This window comes from Nelusetta ayraudi, unplaced genomic scaffold, assembly GCF_046127955.1.
Source record: "Nelusetta ayraudi isolate G7.1 ecotype Tasmania unplaced genomic scaffold, CSIRO-AGI_Nayr_v1 ptg000079l, whole genome shotgun sequence".
Taxonomy (NCBI): Eukaryota; Metazoa; Chordata; class Actinopteri; order Tetraodontiformes; family Monacanthidae; genus Nelusetta; species Nelusetta ayraudi.
The window spans coordinates 2,830,683-2,852,361 of record NW_027466129.1 but is presented as its reverse complement, the minus strand read 5'-3'; the positions used below and the strand labels follow the sequence as shown (position 1 = coordinate 2,852,361).

Sequence of the window (21,679 nt, the reverse complement as noted above, 5' to 3'; positions counted from 1 at the left end):
GGGACACTGCAGTGGTCTAGACTCCGCCCACCGCCACCGCCTCCACCAGTAGGGAGTCCAGAGCTGCTCACAGCTGGTTCCTCTGCTCCAGGAGGAACCTGGTTGGTAGAAGTCATGTGACTCGTGAGCCCCGCCCCCTTCCCCACATGCATCCATCAACCCCTCAGGCACGTGACGGACATGAAGTCTGATGGTGACCAGTTAGCATCTCCCAGCCGCCCCAGTAACACCTGATCACTTGATCGCATGACCAGCTGGAAACTGGAAACAGTTCGGGATGAAGTGAGATATGAGGCATTCTGGGAAACTCATGTGTGTGTTACCCTCATGTTTATTACCAGGTCAGTGAGCTAATGCTAGTGCTAACACTGCCGCGCTCAACGCACACAGACACACTGTCAATTCATCGATATTTCAAACAAAAACTTTATTGTCTCATGTTACAAACACAGCCAGCCAGTCACCTGCACTGCTGCCCCCCTGTGGTTCAACCTGAAAGTGTGGCCTCCTCGCTGTGACCACAGGGGGGCAGCACAGCACTGCTCCAGGTTAGGGCAAACAAAATTGGAGTCAAGCTTGGGTAAATTGGTTTTTCCTTGCTCCCTTTTCTCTTCACATTTTGTCGGTCCACTTTTGTGTTCAGAACTGCTCCCGCTTTTATGCCGTTCTCTGTTCTGTTGACAGGCAATTAATAACGATGTCAACATCGTCCGTCAGACGGGACAGTGTCGAGGGATGGCTGGTGATGACTTTTTTCCCTGATATGCCGTAAATGGGGGAAAAGTTGGGAAGATTCCAAGGGTCCGGGCCTGATAGGGGCCCCAAAACAATAGGTCACAGGAGCCTCAAATGGTAGGCGACTGTTCACCCCCATAGCCGCATGGAGTGGTTTGGTCCTGTCAACAGCACAGCGCATGTTTCGCGTTAGAGGAGGGACGGTTTAAGATAGCTGCCACGAATGTCAGTTGTGTGAGGCAGCAGGCTCCGCCCCCTTAACCTCCCCCCCACCCTGACGCTCCGCCAGTGTGTGTGTGTGTGTGTGTGTGTGTGTGTGAGGGAGAGACTTTATTTGACTCACATCTCTTCAGTCCACCTTAAAAATCTTCAGCAGAGCTGCTGAACCGGAAGTGTGGCTCTACTCTTCAGGAACACACACACATACACAGTCTCAGTGTGTGTGTGTGTGTGTGTGTGTATGTATGTTAAATATCAAGGCAGGAAGACAGGAAGTGACGTAATTTGTTCTGGTGAGTTAGTTGACCTTTGACCTCAGCTACTTCTCAGTCGTGACCGCCACACTTCCTGTCCCTCCAGCCCGCCCCTCCCTCTCATTGGCTATGTGTGGTGTGAAAGTGAGGGTGGGCGGGTTCTGGTGTGTGGAGTCCAGGACCTGCTCCAGTACCGACCCATGGACCTGGGCCGCCTCCAGGCTCTGCAGCAGCCTGCACACCGTGGCCCCGCGGCCTTCCTGGCGCCGCCACTGGACCAGGCCGGCCAGAACCGCCCCGTGGTGGCTGAGCTGGTGATCGGACCGGCACCGGAACACGGCCTCCACTGACAGACCCAGGTCCAGCAGGACCTCCTCCGACTCTGCCCCCAGCCTGGACGCCAGCAGGGACAGTTCCCGGTCCGACGGGACCCTCTGCAGAACCGCCTCCGCGATGGGCCGGCTCCCTGCCGAGAGAGAAGGACCACAGGTCAAAGGTCACGTGAATCAATGGGCTGAGGAGGAGGCAGAGCCTCACCCCAGTGGCTGTCACATGACTGGGAATGGTCACAGGGGGGCTGCTGCTGTGTTTACTTGAGCACCAACGAGGCACAAGTCACATGACCTGCGGGCCCCGGGGTCAGGCTGCCACAGCCAGTGAGCAGCATGTAGGACAGGGGGCGCCGTGGAGCAGCAACACTGGAGCCAATCAGCTGCTCTTGTTGCAATTGCTATTCTGTTGTGTTGACCGATTGTGCGTCGCTCTTGTCTGTGGGTGTCAGTGGGTCAAACTGCAGAGACACGAGCCCACTGTAAAGGCCTTGTGTGTGTGTGTGTACTGTATATATATACTTCAGGTTAATGGAGCAGCCCGTCAGTACAAACACTTCACTCACTCTCTCTCTCTTTCTCTCTCTCTCAGACAGACACACGCACACACATTAACGGTTTGTTGTTCTGAGCAGCACCACTTCATGCGTCAGGACGACACTGAGGGATTCTGGGAAACGTCCCTGAGCAGCAGCTGTTCTGAGAATCATTGATCGATTGCTTTGTGCTGAACGCTGAGCAACGATGAGGAGCCCTTCATCCAAACAAGCCCTTCCCAACTGAGAAAAGACCACCGACTCAGCCAATCAGGTTGAAAAGTATCAGGGCTCAGTCGAGACTCAAGTTTTAGCTTGGTCAGTAGTTTGAAACTCCAAGGGTGGAGCCTAATCCCAGCTGTCTTGGGGTATTGGCAGCGTTATGAGATGTAATGCAGCCAGGGGGCAGAGCCGTATGGATGCCACGTTGTCGTTGTCGTTGTGTTGGTGTAAATGAAGTTTTACTTTTTTATTTCAGTTAGCAATAATATAGAAAATAGAAGAAGAAGAAAAAAGCCCATGACAACACAATGCAACGAGGAAGTGAATGGCCAATGAGAGGCGAGTTCAGTCTTTTCAAGCCTCCTCATTGGACAGTGAGGTAACTCTGTCCAGCCGCTGATGATGCTGTTCTAGCAGAAGCAGTGGCTGGAAATCACACTGGATGGAGTGAACACACCTGTGGCTCCAGGTCCTACTTCTGCTGTTCCTCTCTGCAGCTCCTGCACCAGTCCATCCCGGACCCAGCTGAAGTCGTCCAGGGCCTGCAGGAAGCAACTGAAGGCCCGCGGCCCGCAGTTCGGCAGGATGTCCAGCAGCTTGAGGCTCTTCTGCCTGCTGCTCGGCTGGGACTCGATCACCTCCACCTGCTGCTGGCTCAGGATCTCCTCCTGGTACAGGAACTGAACGATGGACTCGGACACCAGCAGCTGCTCGGACATTTTCAGACGGTGCTGCCGCAGCAGCGCCCGGTGCGCCGGCTCCATGCCGAACACCTTGCGGGCCGAACCGGGGAGTCCCAGCGGCCGTTCAGCGGTGAAAAGCCCGACCGATCGACCCAGCAACCTGCTGGCTAAACTGCACTCGTCCTGTCGCTGATGTGCGCGTAAGGAAACATTCGCAAGGGGAACATTAGTACAGTTTGTTTACCCCCAACCAGCGCTTTCCACTTCCTGGTTACCGCGATGGTCACGTGACGCCCCAGGACCGCTCGCGGTGAGTCCGTCGCTCTTAAGTGAAACTTCCGGTCACACTCGATCCATTCCGAATCAACGGTCTGAAACTTTTTACGTTGTAATGAATCCAGCTCCGTGATGTTCCGTCATAGTGACGTAATCTTAAAGGGACAGTCCACCAGTGGAAGTCAGCCCATTCCCCGAGTGACTTCGGCTGTGTCTCAATTCAGGGTCTGCATCCTTCGGAGGACGCGTCCTTCGTCGGAAGGCTGGTCCTTCGAAGGACCTGGCCGAGAAGGACGATCCGAAACCCGCCTCCCCGGTAACCATATGGGTCGGTCTAGCCCTCGGTGTATTTCCTGGTTGCATCACCGCCGTTCCCTACTGTTGGCTAATCCCGGAAGGGACGTTTTTATAGCATCAAGCTAACCATTGGTTCGGCATCCAACCATAGCGTTGGATGTTCAAATAAGTAAAAACCCTACGGTAAAAACTGAAATGTATACGTTGTGTCTTTGCCAGTAGATTCTGCCATTGTAGCTGACTTACCAGGATCCCAGGATGCTTAGCAGCAGCACACAAAGCATCCATCCGAAGGATAGTTGTGGTGCATCCTTCGAATTGGCTAAAAGCAGGGTGCATTTCAAGGGCGCATTTGGAGCATCCTTCGAATTTTAGTGAATTGGGACAGGCCTTCACGCAGTGCTATGACGCAACTGGCCTTCAAATGCATGCTTCGAAGGATGCGGACCCTGATTTGAGACACAACCTTAAACTAACACTCTTACACACTACGCTATTACTTTCAGTGTTATGACGTCATGCTGAGAATTTTAGTGCTGACACCCCTTCTGTTCCCTGCCTGTCTAATGAACACAGCTGTTTGTTTTTATCTCCTGGACATATTTTTTGTCTCAGAACCTGGTGACCGTGTGGACGGCAATGGGCAAAACACATTGTTCATATTAGTAATTGTGAAGTCAATCCAAAAGCCATTTATTGTCGACTTTATCTGATTGTTTTCTTTGTCATTTTATTGAAACTGCCGAGGCAAACTTGAAGGAAGACATGATTGAGCTTTAAACGCTGACTGTCCAATCCTGTGTTAGCAACAGTAGCGAAGCCGGAGAGGTTGCTCACTCCTGTTCTGACAGCTCACTTAGCTTAGTTTTGCTTAGCGAATGGCTGAAACCTTAACATGATAAAACTGAATGTCGCGATGTGCTTCTTGAGTGTTCTGTTGATACAAGTTCAGGTTTGATGCGATGGATGGTTTCAGGAGACTGAAGAAAATACGTTTTTCCTGACGTCCACCAGGTGGTGATAGCAGTGATAAAACACCAGACTGTTGCAACAGCTGCCAGCACAGTTTCAACATAAAGCCACTGAACATTATCACAAGTATTATTGATTTTATTGGTAAATGGGAAGAGCTACAGCCTCAACAAGTCTTTTTGTCCAGTAAAAACTGACTGATTGGCAGGTATTGAAACTGATTGGTTCAACTCACCGCTGAACCAATCAGAAGAGGAGCAGCGGACAGCGGGCTGACATGTTTGTGTGTCGGCAACTGTCAAAGGATCGATGGGTCACGTGGGGTCACGTGGTGTCGTGCTGTAGTAAAAAGTTGTGGTTGTCCTGGTTGGACTCGTTTAGTTTAGAGTCCTGTGATTGGTCCAGAGTCCAGCGGTTGTGACGGCGACAGCAACAACAGCAGCAGTCAGGGGTTCAAACAGGGACATTTGCTCTCCACCGTTCATGGCCGTCCAGCAGCCAATCAGAGGCCTTTCAGTGGGTGTGTGTGTGTTTGTGTGTGTGAAGACAAACAAAGCGAGTGCGGCTGCCTCACTCATTCATACTCGATCAATAAGTTTGTGAAGCCAAAACCAACAAAAACAAACAAAAAAAAACAACAGTATTAATAACCTCAGAGAGCGATCAATTAACCCTCATAAGAGGGGCAATACAAATCAATAAATACAAGGTCAGCCAAGGAGCTTCTCAGTCTTTCAGGTTAAGATGGAACATCTCTCTGATTGGACAAATCCTGCAAGGACCAATCAGCACTCAGTACTGATCAACGAAAGGGTCAGTGCATGTGCTGTCTGTCTGATCGATGATTGATCGATGTATTGATTGATTGATTGGAGTTTCCTCCAGTGTGACTGTAAAGGGCGTCGACTACTGACAGGAAGTGGACCTCAGCAGGTCCAGATGTGGTTCTGGCTGTTTGAGAGGTCGGAGTGACTTCCTCGCTGAGTTCCGGTCTGGTCCTACACATGGTAGCTGTAGTCACTGAGGTAGTCCTTGAGCCGGCTGGGCAGCGGCAGGTCCTGGACCCGCCGGGTCGCCCTATTGATGGCAATGCGACTCAGGTGCTGCAGGGTGGGCGTGGCCGTGTAGACGGGCCTGGTAAGCAGCAGCTGCACGGTACCGTTGGCCGGGGCGGGCCGCGGACCAGGACTGGACGGGGCCTTGGCTCCAGCCCGGGACAGCTGGACGTAGTGCTCCACCAGGTGGACCACGCTGTCAAACTGCTTGAGCCGGGGCTTGAGCAGAACCACCGAGTCCAACTTGAACTTGCCGTCCTTGTACTCGATGCGCAGGTTGGTGGGTCCAGCCGAGGTTCTGGCTGAGATGGTAAAAAGGAAGTCCTGCTGGGAGCTGTCCCGCACCAGGAAGGTCCCCTCGGCCGCGTCCTGCAGAATCTCCCGGGCCTCATTGGCAGTCAAGCTGCCCCAGTACCAACCTGGAACCAGACCAGAATCCTGTCACACACTGCCTGCCTACTGCTCGCTGTGTGTGTGTGTGTGTGTGTGTGTGTGTGTGTGTGTGTGTGTGTGTGTGTGTGTGTGTGTGTGTGTGTGTGTGTGTGTGTGTGTGTTCCTGCCTGTGCTCCGGAGGTCCTTCATGGCGGCAGCGATGCGTCTCTCGTCTGATTCCACAGCGCTGGACTGGCTGGTGTCGCTGGACTCGGACGACTGGCAGGTCATGGGAGAGGGCGCTGGTCGGGGGCGGGGGGGGTCGGTGGCCCGGTTCTGCCCTGGACAGACACACACACGGAGGGCGTCACTAGCTGCGTTTCCATGATCCCTAGAATTGCACAAAACCTAAATATGGCAATAAAAAACTAGTCATGGAAACACCTACGCTTGGAAAAACCTCTCAAATAGGGCTAAACGGTTTTCACACTCATGAAGTGGATTTCCAAATGTATCCATACAGAGGTATATCGCACAAGTGTCATGGAAACACCTTTTTCGCATTTATGCAACAGCGGACGTGACGTATTGGGTCACGTGAACAGTTCACTTTAAGTGATAATGGTGCGTTATGATTGACGGAGGAGGAGCCTGAAATGTTTTTTTTTTAAAAGAAGTAATCAGAGAAAAATGTCCATTATTAACAGCAAACCACATTGAAATGCCGATTTATCCGAGAAATTTTATACCTCCATCGTCTTCAAAGAGGGGTTTCACGGACAAAATTTGATGAAAATTACGCCTTATGCGTTTCACATTATTCAATGGAAACCCCTGCAAATCGCAATTACACTTATATCTAAGAAATATCGCTCTTTTTTTTTTTTTTTGCCAAAATTGTCATGGAAACGAGAGGCCCAGTCACAGCAGCAACTCTGAACAGCAACTCCTAATATTGACTCAGTCAGAGCAGTGACGTCACGCTGTTTACACTCAGAAAACAGTCAAGATCTCAGTGTTGTGTTCATGAAGAGAAATTAGCGCGTGTCCCCCTCCCCCCTCCCCTCTGTGTGTGTGTGTGTGTGTGTGTGTGTGTGTGTGTGTGTGTGTGTGTGTGTGTGTGTGTGTGTGTGTGTGTGTTACTGCCGGATCCACTAGATGTTCCAGCAGCTGGCTGGAGGTCAACAACAGCAACCTCAACACCGACAATCAAAACGCACCGCCGAGTCTACGCCGACTTCCGGTGCAGTTGGACCGTCATGTCAACCGTCATTCTAAGCAGCGCAGCGGTTCGGTTCGTTCCGACTGTTTGGTGGGGACTCACCTCCAGGCCGCCTGCCTCGGACTCCGAACCGAACTGTGGGATTCGGCTGGGCTGGGCTGGGCTCGGCTAGGCTGCAGGCTAGCTGAGTCGGGCGGTTAATCCCTCAGCGGCGGGTCGCGGAGCTTCATGTCACCGTGTGGAGCCGCTGCTCCTCCGGGTCACTGTCGGGCAGCAGCTCCGGGCGGAAAAACCAAACGTCCGAACCTCCCTGGTATCACAGCGTTCACCCAGGGTTCTATTTCACCATCCGCAAGGACCGAGTCGGGCTCGCACACCGTGTCCGCCAGTCAGGCACCGTGCTCGACCTCAGTCAGTCAGTCCGCTCTGCCGCGCCGCGCGACCGTCCGGAACCGAGCAGCGTTTCTAGGAACTTTCCAGGAACACGTCACGTGGTGCGGAGCCGCCACTTAAGGTGGACCGACCGACACACGAGCGCGGGTGCTTTCGCAGACGGTCCTCTCGAGTGCGCAGGCGCAGTGCGAGCCACGAGAGGAGCCTGCTGCTGGTGAAGCGACGGCTTGTTGATTTGTTTTTGTTTTTCCCCAGAGAAACAAACTATGATCGATCGTGGCGAGAAATGGTTCAGTTCTAGTTGTACTGGAGACTCAGTGTGAGTCTATACGACATATATCTATCTATCTATCTATCTATCTATCTATCTATCTATCTATCTATCTATCTAAATTGTCCGTTGGTGTGAGTGTGAATGCTTGTTTGTCTCTATGTGGCCCTAACAAAGTGGCCACTTGTCCAGGGTGTCACCCTGCCTTCACCCTATGACCGCTGTGAGAAGCTCCAGCAAGACTCCGGATACGCTGAGAGCAGGAGGGTATTGAAAATTGATGGATGGATGGATGTAGTGAACACGCTGATACGCCCAAAGATTATACGTACAGTTCAAAGAATGAAGTCAAAGATTTAAAAATAAATAAAAATAAAAATAAAATCGTGCCTTTTTTTTTTTTTCATATACCGTAAAGAAAACTTCGAAGCTCAAACTTCTTCCCCAGCAGGCGGCGCAGGGCGGCGTTTCTCCCCAGGAGGAGTTTGAACCGCGAAGAAGAAGCAGACGGCGGGCAGTTTGAGCGCCTGCCTCCGCTGTTGAGCAGTTAGCACTTAGCAGGGAGCCGCTCGCAGCCTGGCACGGTGAGTTCGATCGCCTGCGTTATTATTACTATTTATTATTATTTTAAACCCCTTAACATGAACCAGTGATTTATTAGCCTGTCAGGGTGAACTCGCAGGTTTTTACTAGGTAGGTTTAACCACTACACGAAAGTCGCGAAACTGCGGTTCAGTGACCGATCTGATCAGTTCGGTCGGTTTAACGGAGACATTTCTGTCCATATTTGCTGTCTGGTCGAGCTTAAACGAACCCAGACCAGATTCTAACTTTGACTATCATCTTAACCATCACCATAGCGTTAAAAAAAAATAAAAAATCTAATGAAACTCGCACTGCGCGTCAGATCATACGTCGAAGCACCGAGTAACATTTTTGGCACAGGTCGTCCAAACGGTCAGCACAGCGGTGAACTTTTACCCCTCTTCCTACCACTAATATATTGGTGTGTGTTTGTGTGTACGGCTGATCCTTCAGGACTCTAGTTGCTCTGGGACACTTGACTAATCTGCCTAGTCACTGACGGATCAATCGTCTTTTACTTTGAAAGCGGAAGGAGCCGCGGAGCTCCTTGGTCGTCAGTGTCGCTCGGATCAGCTTGAAGAAGTTTCTCCTTCTGCCCATAGGTTGGAACAGTTGGCTGTGTGGTGACCTGATCTTCTACTGGACACCTCCTGAAGAAGAACCCGCCTGGACCGGTTGCCATGGAGACCACAGAGGGCAAATACGCCCACCTCCTCCAGCCAATCAGAGAGCTGGCCAAGAACTGGGACATCAACGTGGCCTCCGAGCTCAACGACTACCTGGAGGAGGTGCAGTGCAGTCACAGCCAACTTCAATCTCAGTGTCCTTATTCTTCTTCTTCTTCTGTGGTGTCATCTTCTTCTGTGGTATCCTCCCACTCTCCCCGTCTCTCCAGCTGGACGAGATGTCCATCACCTTCGACGGCGGGATAACTCGACTGAACTTTGCTGAAGCTGCTCTGGTGATTCAGGGCACAACCTGCATCTATAGCAAGAAGGTGTGTGTGTGTGTGTGTGTGTGTGTGTGTGTGTGTGTGTGTGTGTGTGTGTGTGTGTGTGTGTGTGTGTGTGTGTGTGTGTGTGTGTGTGTGTGTGTGTGTGTGACACCCTGAGCTCTTTTCCAGGTGGAGCTGCTGCACCACCTGGTCTACCAAACCCTGGAACACATCAAAGACAAGAACAAGAAGTAGGTGGAGCTGTGCAGCTGTGAGTTGCAGACCTATGTTCCTCTGATATTCCCCTGACGTTCCTCTGTGACTATTGTCCAGACACAGCAAACAAGCAGCAGGGTCTCAGGAGGATGAAGCGGCGAGCAGCGCAGAGGACGACAATGATTTTGCCGTAAGAAACAGGAAGTTGTCTGTGATTGGTGCTGGTCCTTGTTGCTACATGCAAGATATTTTAAATGGGGGTAGGACGGAGGGGGTCACGTGACTCAGATGCATTCTGGGTAATGAAGGAACTGTTTTTTCTCTTTTCAGTTAACAGCTGTGGACCTGGAGACCTCTGAAAACTCACTGACAGAAGACTACGGCACAGTCAGTGTCTCACTCACACTCACCACTCACTCACTCACACACACACACAAACACTCACTCACTCACTCATTCCTGCATGATCTGCACTGTTTCCTGCCAGACGGTGAAGGTGACTCCTCTTCCTCCAGTGTCTCTCTTTCCTGCTGAGAGCAAAGAGATCAAGCTTCCTCTCATCAGGTGTGTTTCCTCCTCCCTGCACCACTTCCTGTTTCCAGGTGGGTGAAGAGCGCCTCTGAAGGGCTGTGACTTGATGTCTCTGTCTGCTCAGTGTGAAGGGTGAGGCCGTGCGCAGTGTCAAGGACTTCCGCATCAACGTCTTCACCGCAGAGGAAGACATGATCCTCTTCCTGACGTCTGGAGGCGGAGCTTCTCGACTGGTGCTGGACCCGCCCTCACCCCTGCCAGGTGACCACCCAGTGGAGGACGGCGGCCAGGAATTCCTCCCGATGGACCAGCACAGCATGGAGGTGGAGCCAATGGAGGAACACGAGGAGCACGTGGAGCGACAGCAGGTGTGACTTGACCTGATGCAGTGCACTGTGTGTCCTGATGGTGGCGCCCGCGGCATGCTCAGCTCCTCCTGCTTCTTCCCCCCGCAGGCAGCCGGCGAGGGCAGGGTGCTGAGGGAGAGGCGGGTCCAGGTGGACCAGGATGGAGGGAGGGTGGAGGAGAAGAAGGCAACTGTGAGTTGGTCTGAGCTCCTGGAGGAACGTTCTCAACTGAGCTCCGGGTGGAACCATAGATAGATAGATAGGTGTACTTTATTGATACCAAATTGGGAAACTACACTGTTGAAGCAAAAAATAAACTACAGTAGTTAGAAAAAAAAAGATAAATCTGTGTACAATCTTGAGGAATGTTCTCAGCTGAGCTTTTGGAGAAACCTTGAGGAATGTGGTGGAACCTTGTGCTGTGTGTGTGAGCTCCTCTGTCTCCTCAGGTCAACCATTGGGTGCTCCATGACCCGTACACCGTGGTGACCAAAGAGAAGCCCCTGAAGCCAGGTGAGCGGCTGGCCCTCGGAGCCCTCGGGGGTCTCAGGGGTGGGAGGAAGTGTGGACAGCGTTGGTCAGCTGATGCTCCTTCATCTCCTCCTCAGGAAATTGCTCCAGGATCCCAGCCGGCCTGGATGACGGCGCCAAGAAGAAGAGGGGACGGTCGGCTCCCCTGGAGGACTTTGTCCGCTGGTCCAGAGGAACCTGTGAGATCTTCTCCACACACATTGGCTGGAGCTCACTGCTGTGGTCATGTGACCTTGACGACTCTCCCTCCCTGTGTTTGTGACAGTTGGCACTCGGGAGCGCAAGCTGAGGAAGGGACCCGCCCACACAGGTGACTCCTCCCCCTTGTCTAAACTTGTCATGATTCTATTGGCTGGCACTTATCAGCTCACCCTCTTCTTCTGCAGATCTGATCTACATCTATATGAAAAACATCAAGAGCAAAGTGAAGAGAAAGAAGAGGATCTGCAGGGAAACGGTGTGTGTGTATGTGTGTCCTGTTGGTGATGATGTCACAGAGGGCGGGGCTAGTGACGTGTCACGTGATTTCTCAGGGCGTGGCGGCCTCCTCGGAGGAGCTGAGGCAGACCTACCTGCACCCGGAGGAGGAGGAGCCTGTGGACGGATTCATTCAGCATGACCTCTTCGGTATGTGGGCGGAGCCAGTCTCAGAATCTCTACTCCGATTGGTGTTGGTGTAACCGCCTCCTTCCAACCTACCAGGTGGAGACGACGATGCTTCTGACGGCGAGCAACAGGGGGTGCTGCTGGACGGCGGGCCAGCAGGGGGCGCTGAGCAGGACTTCCCGTTGACCGGTAGGATCAGCAAGCGTTTTATTGATTGATGGTGATGATGGTGCGGGTGATGATGATTTTGATAATGGATGTAGTGATGATGATAATGATGAAGGTGGTGATGAATGATGGTAAATATGATGAAGGTGATGATGATGATGATGGTTGTTGATGTTTTGTTTTGGCAGGAACTTGTGAACTGAGTTATGAAGAGCTGGTCAAACAGCGAGTGGTGAGCCACTGATTCACTGCAGTTTCACTGGAACTGATCAGAACCGACCTCTGACCGCTGAATGTGTGTGTGTCTGTCTGTGTCCAGGAGCAGCTCGTGATCAGCAGTACCAGCCACACCCAGCAGACGGCGCTGTCCCAGAGGGTCCAGCGGTGGCAAGAGACCCTACAATCTGAACTGGCCCGGCAGGTAGACGTCCCAGCATGCATCACTTGTGTGTGTGTGTGTGTGCGTGCGTGCGTGCGTGCGTGCGTGCGTGCGTGCGTGTGTGTGTGTGTGTGTGTGTGTGTGTGTGTGTGTGTGTGCGTGCGTGCGTGCTTGACCGTGACCTCCTGTTGCTGCCGGCAGGAGGACAGACCGCCGTTTGACATCCACGACTATGGCGAGCGGGTGGTGGCAGCGCTGAACGGTGTGGGCCAGCGGCGATCCTTCTCCACCATCGTCTCCGGACTGGACAACTACGAAGTCTGCAAGTTCCTGCTGGCTTCACTGCAGCTGGTAAATCACACCACACACACACACACACACACCTGAGACACACCTCACACACATACTGCCTGCTTCCCTGACGTGTGTGTGTGTGTGTGTGTGTGTGTGTGTGTGTGTGTGTGTGTGTGTGTGTGTGTGTGTGTGTGTGTGTGTGTGTGTGTGTGTGTGTGTGTGTCAGGCTAATGACTACACAGTGGAGGTGGACAGTGACGGCACCGTGGACTCCATGATGTTGACGCTGTGCACCACCACAAGAGCCACCGACCGCTTCAAGACCCTGGAGTCCCGTGGGGCCACAGCATAACTGTGTCCCTGAACGCATCTAGGGTGTCCCTGAACACACCCTGGGGTGTCCTTGAACACACCTGGGTTGTGTCCCCTGAACACATCTGTCCTTGAACGCATCGGGGTTGTCCATGAACTTGCCCCGGGTGTCCCTGAACACACCTATGTACCATCATTCTGTGCCCATGTGTCCAAACATGTTTACACAAATTGTCAATAAATTATTTTTCACTGAAGAAGAATCAGCACTGGTTGACTTGAGACAGGCTGTGTCCTACATCGCCCCCTACTGTCATTATACCAGGGCTACACCATATTGTAGTGGCGTCTGAGTCCTGGGTGAACGTCAGCATTCACAATATAGTCTTCTCAATGTATCCCACAATGCATCGCTACAAGTGTACAACTGATGGTTGGTCACTAGGGTGGAAAGATATCTCATCATTGCACATGCACTAACACATCGCTAGAAAAGGCAAGTGTGATGCCCACTTGCTTACATATGAGTAAATTAATATATATAACTATCAATTTATTTATTTCAAGTTTTAATAATGAGACCATGATGATATCAGTCACGGCGCCAAGAGTGTCAGAAAGTTTTTTTCATTTGGCTAATGGCTTGTAGTACTACTCTACATACACACGCACACGCACACACACACACTTGCTGACATGAACATGGCATGAACAATATTTTTGAAATCGTGGCAGCCAGGGGCCAGTATGGAGTCAGAACAGCAGCAGATCAACACCATTAGATTTTAATGAAAACGACAACAAGCACACAGTGGCGACAATACTTCGTGTATGCAGTCAGAGTGTTGGTCATGTGACCATTGGGGTGTAGTTGGTCATGTGGTTGCGGATGCTCTGCTCGATCTTCTCCTGGCTCTTCATGCGGTTGTAGTAGTCGAGGAAGAGCCCGTCTGGCGTGAGCAGGTAGATGAGGATGCTGTGATCCACCATGTAGCCGCCGTCCTCGTCCCGGGGGCCGGCGCTGGCGTACACCCGGTAGTCCCGCCCCGCCTCCCGCACCTCCTCGGGCGTGCCCGTCAGCGCCACCAGCCGGGGGTGGAAGTCGCGCACGTAGCGGGCCAGCGCCGGCACATCGTCGCGCTCGGGGTCGACGGTGATGAAGAGCGGCTGGACGAGTGGCAGCGCGGTGTCGCGCTCCAGCGCCGCCACCACGGCGCTCAGCTTGTCCAGCTCGTCAGGGCAGATGTCAGGACAGTGTGTGAAGCCAAAGTACAGCAGCACCCAGCTGCCCAGGAAGTCCTTCTTGCTCCTGCGCTGCCCCCTGTGGTCCAGGAGGCTGAAGTTGCCCTGGCCCAGCGCCACCTTGCGCAGCTGCTCCACCCGCTGCTGCTGCAGCTTCTGCTGTTTCTCCGAGCGAAGCAGCCACCACGCCGCCAGCAGGCCACCGCCCAGCGTCACCGTCAGCGCCAGCCGGGTCCTCAGGCTGGCGCCAGCTGCCGGTGTGGAGGAGGAGGAGCCGCCGTGACGCCGAGGCTGGAGACCCCCGGAGCTCACCTGAGGAGGCTGGAGAAGGAGCTGACGGCCGAGGCAGAGACCTTGCAGGAGCCTCCGTCTGCCACGCAGGTCGCCCACAATGCACCTGGTGGCCAACATCCTCCTGCAACACAGACGTCACACACACCATCCAGGAAGTAATCGGAGCACGACCAGTGAGGGTTTCATGTGATTCCTGACTAGGAACCTTGGGGGTCACCGCCAGACTCACAATTTCCAGCTGCAGTACACCCTCCTATCAACAAGCGGCAGCACGACCACACCCAGTCGGTCGGACGCCATTTTAACCTGTTAATTTATATTCCTCGATAAAATATTGGCACTAATTCCTTATAACCTCATTTTAAAGTAATTCAAAACGCCCCCAAACAACCACAAAACATCGAGCTCGCCGGATTGGAGAGGTTATCTGTCCTCTGGTAGGTCCGTTCGAAATTTTTAAAACAAAAATAACTTTTATTACAGCAGAATGACTCGGTTTCAGTGAGCCATTCGAACAGGAGCCCGCTCCGCACCTGTTAGCTGGAGGCTAGCCTAGCGGCTAACGCACCGCAGTGAGCCGAGTGACATGCTGCTGCACAAGCGCCATGTAGCAGCAGCAGCAGCATGTAGCCGACGAGAGGTTTGGCGGTGTGGAGGGAAAAAACAACACAACTCACCCGGAGACGTGAAGGAGCTGAGCTGAGGACCCTACCGTGTGTGTGTGTGTGTGTGTGTGTGTGTGTGTCCTGTTAGACAACCCATAACCCATAACATAATTTACCTGAATGTCACCCCAAAGCCGCTGATTCGCTGGGCAGAGAGTCGAACCGAACGGGGTAGGACAACAACAACAACGACACCGGTGTTGACAACAATATTAACAATTAAAAAAAAAATAAAAAATGTATTTGTTTATTTTTATCGCGTCGTTACAAGAAATGTCAGCAGTCACACAGGGGGTCGACGGCTCGCGGAAGAAATCCGCAGATTCGTGTGCAGGCAGTGTCAGGAGGGACGGGCCGTAATGACCAGAGGTGTCCAGTGGAGGGCGCCAAATGACAACAAGTAGAGCTGAGCGCTTTGAAGCTCTGACGGTAATATTGAATCATGACGGTAATATTAAAACAATGCTACACCTTAGGACCGTGTCCACAGAGCTGACTCATAGTATATACAAACAATATAATAATAATATAATTATCACCAATATAATCATCTTTATGATTATTTAACAGGACAAAATATATTTATATACATTTGAGAGGAAGGCTGGTTGTGTTGTGTGCCTGCTGATGGATGGCAACGGATGAGTGGGGGGAGAGAGAGTGAGCGAGAGAGAGGTGTGCGCAGGCTGATGACAGGAAGTGATGTCAGTGGTCACGTGACCCTGCTTCATTGTGATTCGTGTCATGGCAGCTGTGTGTGTCTGCGGTGACGTTGCTGTGTAATCACAGTGAGGAATGAGATCTGGGACAGCAGCAGCAGCAGCTCCAGCTCCACTCCACTCCACCTGAGCAGCTCCGTCCACTCTTCAGGTAAAGTCCCACCACCACACCGTCCTCCTCACAGCTGCTGGTTGATGGTCGTCTCTCCTCCAGAGGACGGCAGGAAGGTCGCTGGGGAGGCGAGCGGCCCATCAGCTGATCAGCTGAGTGCTCACACACTGCCCATACACACACATGCGCACGCACACAAACACACACACACACACACCGTCTCACCACCTTCATCCTGCTGACCTTCATCACCACCATCATCACGCTACGTGGCAGCTCCATCCAGGTGTCATGTGACCAGACTGAGGCACGTCAAGAACCTGCAATGTTTGTGTAGCAGTTTGTGTGTGTATATGTGTGTGTGTGTGTGTGTGTGTGTGGTTCGACTGTGGCTGTGACCGCCTGTCCATCCTGCAGCACCAGCCATGACTAGCAGGGGGCCAAGTGACTGTGGCTGTGGGTGCCAATCCAGCCAATCACAGAGCTGATTCTCCTCCATGTTGTGTCTCTATGGCAACAGCATCCGAGGCTCATGGGTAATGTAGTGTTACTTCTGTTGTGTCCTGCAGCGGTGATGCTCCGTGTGGATGCAGCCTCACTTCCTGCAGGATGGGGGTGCTGCAGTGGCTGAACGCCGTGTGACCAGGGGGGGTTTCCAGGCTCCTCCCCCAGCTGACGTCATGGACAGCTTCCACCTGCCCCCCCTCATCGAGGAGGCCCTGGATTCGTCCGGTTAGTCCATCGCTCCGCTGTCATTGGTGGGAGTCACAGGAAGGGGCGGGGCCTACTCCCTTCTCCACTTGCCCTCACGATGATGTTTTATTTATATACCTGTACATCTGTATATAAAAATAAAACAGCTCATAAAAGGTGCTCGGACATGAGCTGCACTTCTCCAGCTTCACCACCAGGTGGAGACAGTGTGTCTAGTCAAAGTTTGTTTTTTCCTTGTTCCCTTTTTCACGGCTGCACCCTGCTTGTGTGGTGACGTCTTGTCTATGGGCCATGATGTCATATGCATGTATTCCACCTCCCTCTCCTCCCCCTCCTCCCCCCTCTGCAGACGAGCTGTGTGAGCTGAAGGAGGAGAACCCGGCGCTGACGGCCAAGGAGAAGGAGTCAGTGGAGGAGAAGGAGGAGACGCAGGGAGGAGGCGGGGAGAAGGGCCAGCGGGAGGAGGAGAAGGAGGTGACCGAGGAGAAGGACTCGGCAGGAGGAGGGGTGAAGAAGGAGGAGGAGGATGAGGAGCAGGAGGAGGAGATGGAGGAGCTGAGGGCTCAGGTCTTCAGTCTGCTGCTGGAGCTGGACCAGACCAGGGAGGACTCACAGCGCCATGAGGAGAGCGCCCTCGAGTTGCAGGGTGGGTACTGCACTGCCGCCCCACACACACACACACACACACACACACACACACACAAACACACACACACACAGCAGTACGCTGCAGTACTGGCGAAGCTCCAGCAGAGGGCCACCAGGAAGCTGAAGACTGTATTCTGTGTGATCTCAGGCCTGCTGGAGGAGGAGCGGCTGGCCAGCGCCCACCAGGCCGAGAGCTTCAGCAGACACATCCAGAGGCTGCAAGGTAGCCCTGCCCCCTGACCACCTGACCTGCTGCCCCGCCCCCTGACCTGCTGCCCCTGCCCACTGCTCCTCTCCCATTTCTCACCCTTTACTCACCCATTCCTCGCAGCGCTCCTCACCTGTTCTCCCCGTTGCCCTCTCCCGTTCCTCACCCACTCCTCCAGCCCAGCTGCAGTCCGTCCAGGAGGAGATGAGCAGCCTGGAGCAGGAGAAGGAGGCGGAGCTGCAGGAGGTGCAGGAGGAGCTGCGCTCGGCGCAGGAGGAGGTGCTGCTGCTGCAGCAGGCGGCCGAGGAGGCGGCGGCTGAGCGGGAGAACGACATCGCCTGCCTGCAGGAGGAGCTGTGCCGCCTGCGGGCGGAGCTGCAGCGCCTGCATGCGGCTGCCAGCCAATCAGAGCTGGAGATGAGCGCGCTGAGGGCGGAGATCAGTGGGCGGGGCCTGCAGGGACACGCCCCCCCACCAGGTAGGAGACATACACCTGTAGCTCTGCTCCCTTTCCATGTCATCCAATCAACAGACGTCAGCCGCAGGTGGTGACACCACAGCAGCGCCTCATTGGCTGATTGACTCAAGCCCCTCCCCTCTGACCCCACGCTGGCTTTCAGGTGAGGTTAGTCAGCTGACGGTGGAGGAGGCGGGCCCTCTGACGGAGCCGCAGCAGCAGCAGCAGCAGCAGCAGCAGCAGCAGCCGCCGCCAGATGACAGGTGATTGGCTGTCAGTCACACCTACTCAGGTGGGGTGACAGAGAGGAAGTGACCCTTTGTCCTGCCTTAGCAGGAGCCCGGACGCATACCTGACGGTGGCGACAGGAGAGGGCGTGGCCTCAGAAGGAGGGTGTGTGTCCACAGCAGGCCCCGCCCAGGAGGAGCTGGAGGTGCTGAGGATGCAGCTCCGGCTTGCCGAGGAGACGGCGCAGCGGGTGCAGCGAGAGGTACCGCCCACTCACCCCCCCCACACCTTTGACCTTTGAGCCCATGTCTGGGGGCGTAGCCTGACCCTATTCCCTCCCCCCCTGCAGTGCGATGGTGTGAAGGTGGAGCTCCTGGAGCTGCAGCAGATGTACGACAGCAGCCAGCGGGAGCGGCAGACGCTGGAGGAGGAGCTGCGGCGGTGCAGAGAGCAGCTACAGGAGGTGCTGGGCAGGAAGCGGCAGGTGAGGCAGGTCAAGAGTCAGGGGTCAGAGATCAGGGTCACACCTGTCTTCCTCCCATTCACTTCTCTCCATCTCATCTTCTAAGCCCCGCCCCCAATTGCCTGCTCCGCCCACTCTCTTCCTCATGATTATTCATTGGTCTATTATTTCTGATGCCCCGCCCTCCCAACCCTCCCCCCCCTTGTCTCCTCCCCAGACCTGCACCCGCTCGCCAGCGCCCCCTGTCTTCTCCGCCCCCTCCATAGGAATGATTGTTATAGTGGCCTTGATTTGGTGCTGGTGGGCGGAGCTTGCATCCTACTAGCAGGTATGGCCACATCCCTCTCTCAACCCTAACAGGCTAACGGGTGAACAAGCTCCGCCCCCTGCTGGCTGGCTGCGGTACAGTCCGTAAAGCCCCGCCCCTTCCTCTCAAAGTTCTGAGAAATAGTTTGTGTGATTGGATGAGATAAAAAGGAGGTTGGGCCACCGTGATTGGTAGCTCCTTAATTGGGTGGGCGGACCGGGGAAGGGGTGAGGGTGGACCTGAAATGAAACATGGTGGCTCCACCTCCAACTGACGAACCAATACAATGTGGCCGCGACGCGAGCACGTGTTAGCCTGTTAGCGTTAGCCACATTAGCTCCCTTCCTGCCTGACAACAGTGTGCTGTGGTTATGTGTTGCAGGGGCTGTCTGGTGGGTGGAGCCTCCTGGTGGCCGCCGTTGGTGTGGCGGCCGTGGCAGCGGCGGTGGTCGCCCGCCTCACCCGGTTCTGAGCACCTGAGCACCCTAAACAGGAAGTGACCTCAACTCTGACGTGTGTGAGTCCCAAGAGGTGGCGCCAGAGTTACACAACAGTGCTGACACACACACACACACACACACACACACACACACAACAAAGACGTTTAATACGGAGACAAGAAGAGGACAAAAAGGAAAATATTTTCATTGTAAACACTTGAGCTTTATTTTCAGATTAGTCCAACGTGAACATGTAACATTGTATATGATATAAAGAGACCTGCAGCATGAAGAGCAGAACATATCCCATGATGCCTCACAGGATTTCTTTCCCCCTTTATAATCAACATTAAATGTTTGTGTTTTTGAGTCAAAGCAGCAGCGAGTGTTGATGTTGACGGATTTCACTGTGAAAGTTTTAGCTGGTGGAGAGAAAAAAAAACCCTAACCCTGAATTATTTGATCCAAAAAAATGACTTCCTCTGACACTGTTTTATTTGTTTTCTTTAGGCTTACTTTTATTTTATTGCAAATGAAAGAGTTATTTTTTAAAAAAAATCTAATTTGTTTTTGAAAAAGGAAATATTGTGCCTTATTTTTTTTGCACAGGAGTAATGTTGAAAATCGAAGGATATTTCCGTGTTCGTCAGAGCCTCTACCGTCAACAGGTTTTCATTTCCAGGCGGTTGTGAAATTAGCTGCCACACGGGGGCGCTAGTGTGTTATTTCAGACAGGATCAGGTCTTCTGGCTGCTGTTGCTGCTTCCTCCACCTTCAATCTTCCAAGTTTAAGTCCTTCTGCCGCTGCACACACGTTAGCAGTACCTTGTTAGCCCTGTGCGGCTAAATGTTTGCTGTCAAAGGCTCGCTGTGGCATGTTAGCTTTGTTAGCCTTGTTAGCCAGTTGAAACGCCAGCATGAGCGTAGACTGGACGCTGTAGCTGCAGCTGCAGAACGCCATCTGCATGCAATGGTGCGATTATTTCACCGCTTCAGGCTTAGTTTTATATTGTTATAGTCTTTATTTAAAACAAAGATAATATGGAAGCGCACTGCATTCACTGGATAAAATATCTTTAGGCCCCCCTGATATAATAATTATGAGATAAAATAAAGAAAAAGGAAACGTCTGTAAATCCTTTCTACTCAGTGGGCAATGATGGCGCTATCGCAGATAATCTGCTATTACTACCTTCTCTCTTTGAGACACTGGGAAATACTTGCATTTCTTAAAACTGAGCATGGTTTCAAAATGAGTGTGGCACCACTGCGCAGGCATCTCAAATGGTTCAGATTGTTCCGGCGGAACGCCCAGCTTTCTTTTTTTTTTAATTCAAGTGTGCGTCTAAATCGAACAGCAACATCTCTTTTCAGCAAGGTATCTTTGAATAATTTTCTTTAACATTTTGCTGCTTTGCCAAATAATTTGGAACCATTTTTAAAAAAAACAACTTTGCTTCATAAAATTAAAAAATAAATGAACTACAAATGGCCAGGGTGACACTTTGGGTGTCACAAACAGAGTGTAAAACAGCAGCAGCTGGATTCCTTTCCGTTATTATCGTGTCATTGTCGTGTTGGCTGAGTCTTGACTGGTCTGGATCAAAAACCCCAAGTCCGTCGAGTCCGAGACCAAGACAAGACCGAGACCCTTAAAAAGTGGTCTTGAGACCAAGACCAATCTCGATTACTACAACACCACTGCAACACTACTGAAAGCCCAGCCTGTCTGACTTGCTGGATGTTGCTCTCTTTTGCTCTCTCATTTGAAACGCATCCAATATGGTTTGCTAATGACTCTGCAAGGCCCCCTTTTTTACAAATCCTAGATCCTCAAGGATCTTCACCCTGACCTCGTAATTACGAGATAAGGTGCCAATTCTTTTATTTATTTATCCGGTTTGTGCAACGCACTTCCGTATTATAGCCTTTGTTTAAAGCAAAGATGACGTTCTGAAAACATGTCAGTATCATAGCTGCCATTTACTTCAGCAGCAAAAGTAGCACAAAGCCTAGAAACAGGAAGAGAACAACCAAGACAACCAAGATTTCACTCTTTTTTTCCCCCGTTAGCTCTGTTTTTGCTCTTTAGTTCCATCTCAAGAGTCAGGTGTTGATGTTGCAGCGGCCTCGCTAAACTGGTCGCCATCACTCTCTGTGTTCTGTATTGAAAATAAAACTACGGCTACTGTCTATTTCCTGCTGCTTACGCATATTCATCCAAAGGACACTTAGCTAGATGCTAATAGCTAGACTAATGCAGAATTTAGCTCAATGTAGTTTGTTGTTACAGTAGTGTAGTCATCCAGCTAGGTAACTGTGATAGCTCAGCTTCCTGGAAGCAGCAGAAAGGACAAAATAAGAAGAGCTCCTGCAGAAGAAGAGGAACGGTGATCTGCTTCCAAGTGTGTGTGCGACTGTCAGCTCGCGGACGGCTCAGACA

At 52.4% G+C, this 21,679-nt stretch overlaps 5 protein-coding genes across 10 annotated transcripts; 2 read left to right on the top strand and 3 right to left on the bottom strand.

Moving 5' to 3' along the window:
- Positions 1 to 391: 391 nt before the first annotated feature.
- Positions 392 to 3,073, bottom strand: cradd (CARD and death domain containing adaptor protein). The gene is made up of 2 exons (XM_076044040.1): positions 2,753 to 3,073; positions 392 to 1,674 (listed from the first exon to the last, which is right to left on the bottom strand). Exons 1-2 carry the CDS (start codon positions 3,057 to 3,059, stop codon positions 1,274 to 1,276), a joined length of 708 nt encoding a protein of 235 aa, XP_075900155.1. The 5' UTR covers positions 3,060 to 3,073; the 3' UTR covers positions 392 to 1,273.
- Positions 3,074 to 3,149: 76 nt separating this feature from the next.
- Positions 3,150 to 13,002, top strand: ncaph2 (non-SMC condensin II complex, subunit H2). Of its 4 annotated transcripts, none has more exons than XM_076044014.1 (20): positions 3,156 to 3,288; positions 8,288 to 8,420; positions 9,024 to 9,209; positions 9,317 to 9,418; positions 9,545 to 9,606; positions 9,689 to 9,761; positions 9,902 to 9,958; positions 10,059 to 10,135; positions 10,227 to 10,470; positions 10,558 to 10,641; positions 10,899 to 10,962; positions 11,058 to 11,159; positions 11,246 to 11,290; positions 11,367 to 11,437; positions 11,514 to 11,607; positions 11,683 to 11,775; positions 11,943 to 11,986; positions 12,074 to 12,175; positions 12,335 to 12,484; positions 12,654 to 13,002. In XM_076044014.1, exons 3-20 carry the CDS (start codon positions 9,102 to 9,104, stop codon positions 12,777 to 12,779), a joined length of 1,698 nt encoding a protein of 565 aa, XP_075900129.1. In that variant the 5' UTR covers positions 3,156 to 3,288; positions 8,288 to 8,420; positions 9,024 to 9,101; the 3' UTR covers positions 12,780 to 13,002. The 4 variants fall into 4 exon arrangements, with proteins under 4 accessions (XP_075900131.1, XP_075900129.1, XP_075900130.1 ...); XM_076044015.1 differs by lacking the exon at positions 3,156 to 3,288 and adding an exon at positions 8,014 to 8,103 and having other exon boundaries at positions 8,285 to 8,420; positions 8,948 to 9,209; XM_076044013.1 differs by lacking the exon at positions 3,156 to 3,288 and adding an exon at positions 8,015 to 8,103 and having other exon boundaries at positions 8,285 to 8,420.
- socs2 (suppressor of cytokine signaling 2) lies at positions 4,677 to 7,739 on the bottom strand. The gene is made up of 3 exons (XM_076044042.1): positions 7,275 to 7,739; positions 6,139 to 6,291; positions 4,677 to 5,997 (listed from the first exon to the last, which is right to left on the bottom strand). The coding sequence occupies exons 2-3, from the start codon at positions 6,239 to 6,241 to the stop codon at positions 5,522 to 5,524; spliced, it is 579 nt and encodes a 192-aa protein (XP_075900157.1). The 5' UTR covers positions 6,242 to 6,291; positions 7,275 to 7,739; the 3' UTR covers positions 4,677 to 5,521.
- Positions 13,003 to 13,508: 506 nt separating the features above from the next.
- sco2 (synthesis of cytochrome C oxidase 2) lies at positions 13,509 to 15,126 on the bottom strand. The gene is made up of 2 exons (XM_076044037.1): positions 14,953 to 15,126; positions 13,509 to 14,396 (listed from the first exon to the last, which is right to left on the bottom strand). Exons 1-2 carry the CDS (start codon positions 15,042 to 15,044, stop codon positions 13,589 to 13,591), a joined length of 900 nt encoding a protein of 299 aa, XP_075900152.1. The 5' UTR covers positions 15,045 to 15,126; the 3' UTR covers positions 13,509 to 13,588.
- A 430-nt stretch (positions 15,127 to 15,556) lies between these two features.
- Positions 15,557 to 20,590, top strand: LOC142900017 (uncharacterized). 3 transcript variants are annotated; one of them, XM_076044031.1, is made up of 10 exons: positions 15,557 to 15,810; positions 16,341 to 16,503; positions 16,835 to 17,131; positions 17,282 to 17,356; positions 17,520 to 17,819; positions 17,962 to 18,061; positions 18,132 to 18,288; positions 18,376 to 18,510; positions 18,707 to 18,817; positions 19,179 to 20,590. In XM_076044031.1, the coding sequence occupies exons 2-9, from the start codon at positions 16,359 to 16,361 to the stop codon at positions 18,812 to 18,814; spliced, it is 1,317 nt and encodes a 438-aa protein (XP_075900146.1). In that variant the 5' UTR covers positions 15,557 to 15,810; positions 16,341 to 16,358; the 3' UTR covers positions 18,815 to 18,817; positions 19,179 to 20,590. The 3 variants fall into 3 exon arrangements, with proteins under 3 accessions (XP_075900146.1, XP_075900147.1, XP_075900148.1); XM_076044032.1 differs by having other exon boundaries at positions 15,559 to 15,810; positions 18,135 to 18,288; XM_076044033.1 differs by lacking the exon at positions 18,707 to 18,817 and having other exon boundaries at positions 15,567 to 15,810.
- The last annotated feature ends 1,089 nt before the right edge of the window (positions 20,591 to 21,679 follow it).

Excerpts from the sequence above, each read along its gene's own strand:
- sco2 (XM_076044037.1), bottom strand. The coding sequence starts at position 15,044 with ATGGGTTATGGGTTGTCTAACAGGACACACACACACACACACACACAC. Across the intron at positions 14,397-14,952 it reads CAGCTCCTTCACGTCTCCGG|GAGGATGTTGGCCACCAGGT; the intron begins GTGAGTTGTGTT and ends TCTGTGTTGCAG.
- ncaph2 (XM_076044016.1), top strand. The coding sequence starts at position 9,102 with ATGGAGACCACAGAGGGCAAATACGCCCACCTCCTCCAGCCAATCAGA. Across the intron at positions 9,762-9,901 it reads AGGACGACAATGATTTTGCC|TTAACAGCTGTGGACCTGGA; the intron begins GTAAGAAACAGG and ends TTCTCTTTTCAG. Across the intron at positions 10,136-10,226 it reads ATCAAGCTTCCTCTCATCAG|TGTGAAGGGTGAGGCCGTGC; the intron begins GTGTGTTTCCTC and ends CTGTCTGCTCAG.
- cradd (XM_076044040.1), bottom strand. The coding sequence starts at position 3,059 with ATGGAGCCGGCGCACCGGGCGCTGCTGCGGCAGCACCGTCTGAAAATG. Across the intron at positions 1,675-2,752 it reads AGTAGGACCTGGAGCCACAG|GGAGCCGGCCCATCGCGGAG; the intron begins GTGTGTTCACTC and ends CTCTCTCGGCAG.
- socs2 (XM_076044042.1), bottom strand. The coding sequence starts at position 6,241 with ATGACCTGCCAGTCGTCCGAGTCCAGCGACACCAGCCAGTCCAGCGCT. Across the intron at positions 5,998-6,138 it reads GAAGGACCTCCGGAGCACAG|GTTGGTACTGGGGCAGCTTG; the intron begins GCAGGAACACAC and ends GTCTGGTTCCAG.
- LOC142900017 (XM_076044031.1), top strand. The coding sequence starts at position 16,359 with ATGCAGCCTCACTTCCTGCAGGATGGGGGTGCTGCAGTGGCTGAACGC. Across the intron at positions 17,357-17,519 it reads ACACATCCAGAGGCTGCAAG|CCCAGCTGCAGTCCGTCCAG; the intron begins GTAGCCCTGCCC and ends CCACTCCTCCAG. Across the intron at positions 17,820-17,961 it reads GGGACACGCCCCCCCACCAG|GTGAGGTTAGTCAGCTGACG; the intron begins GTAGGAGACATA and ends GCTGGCTTTCAG.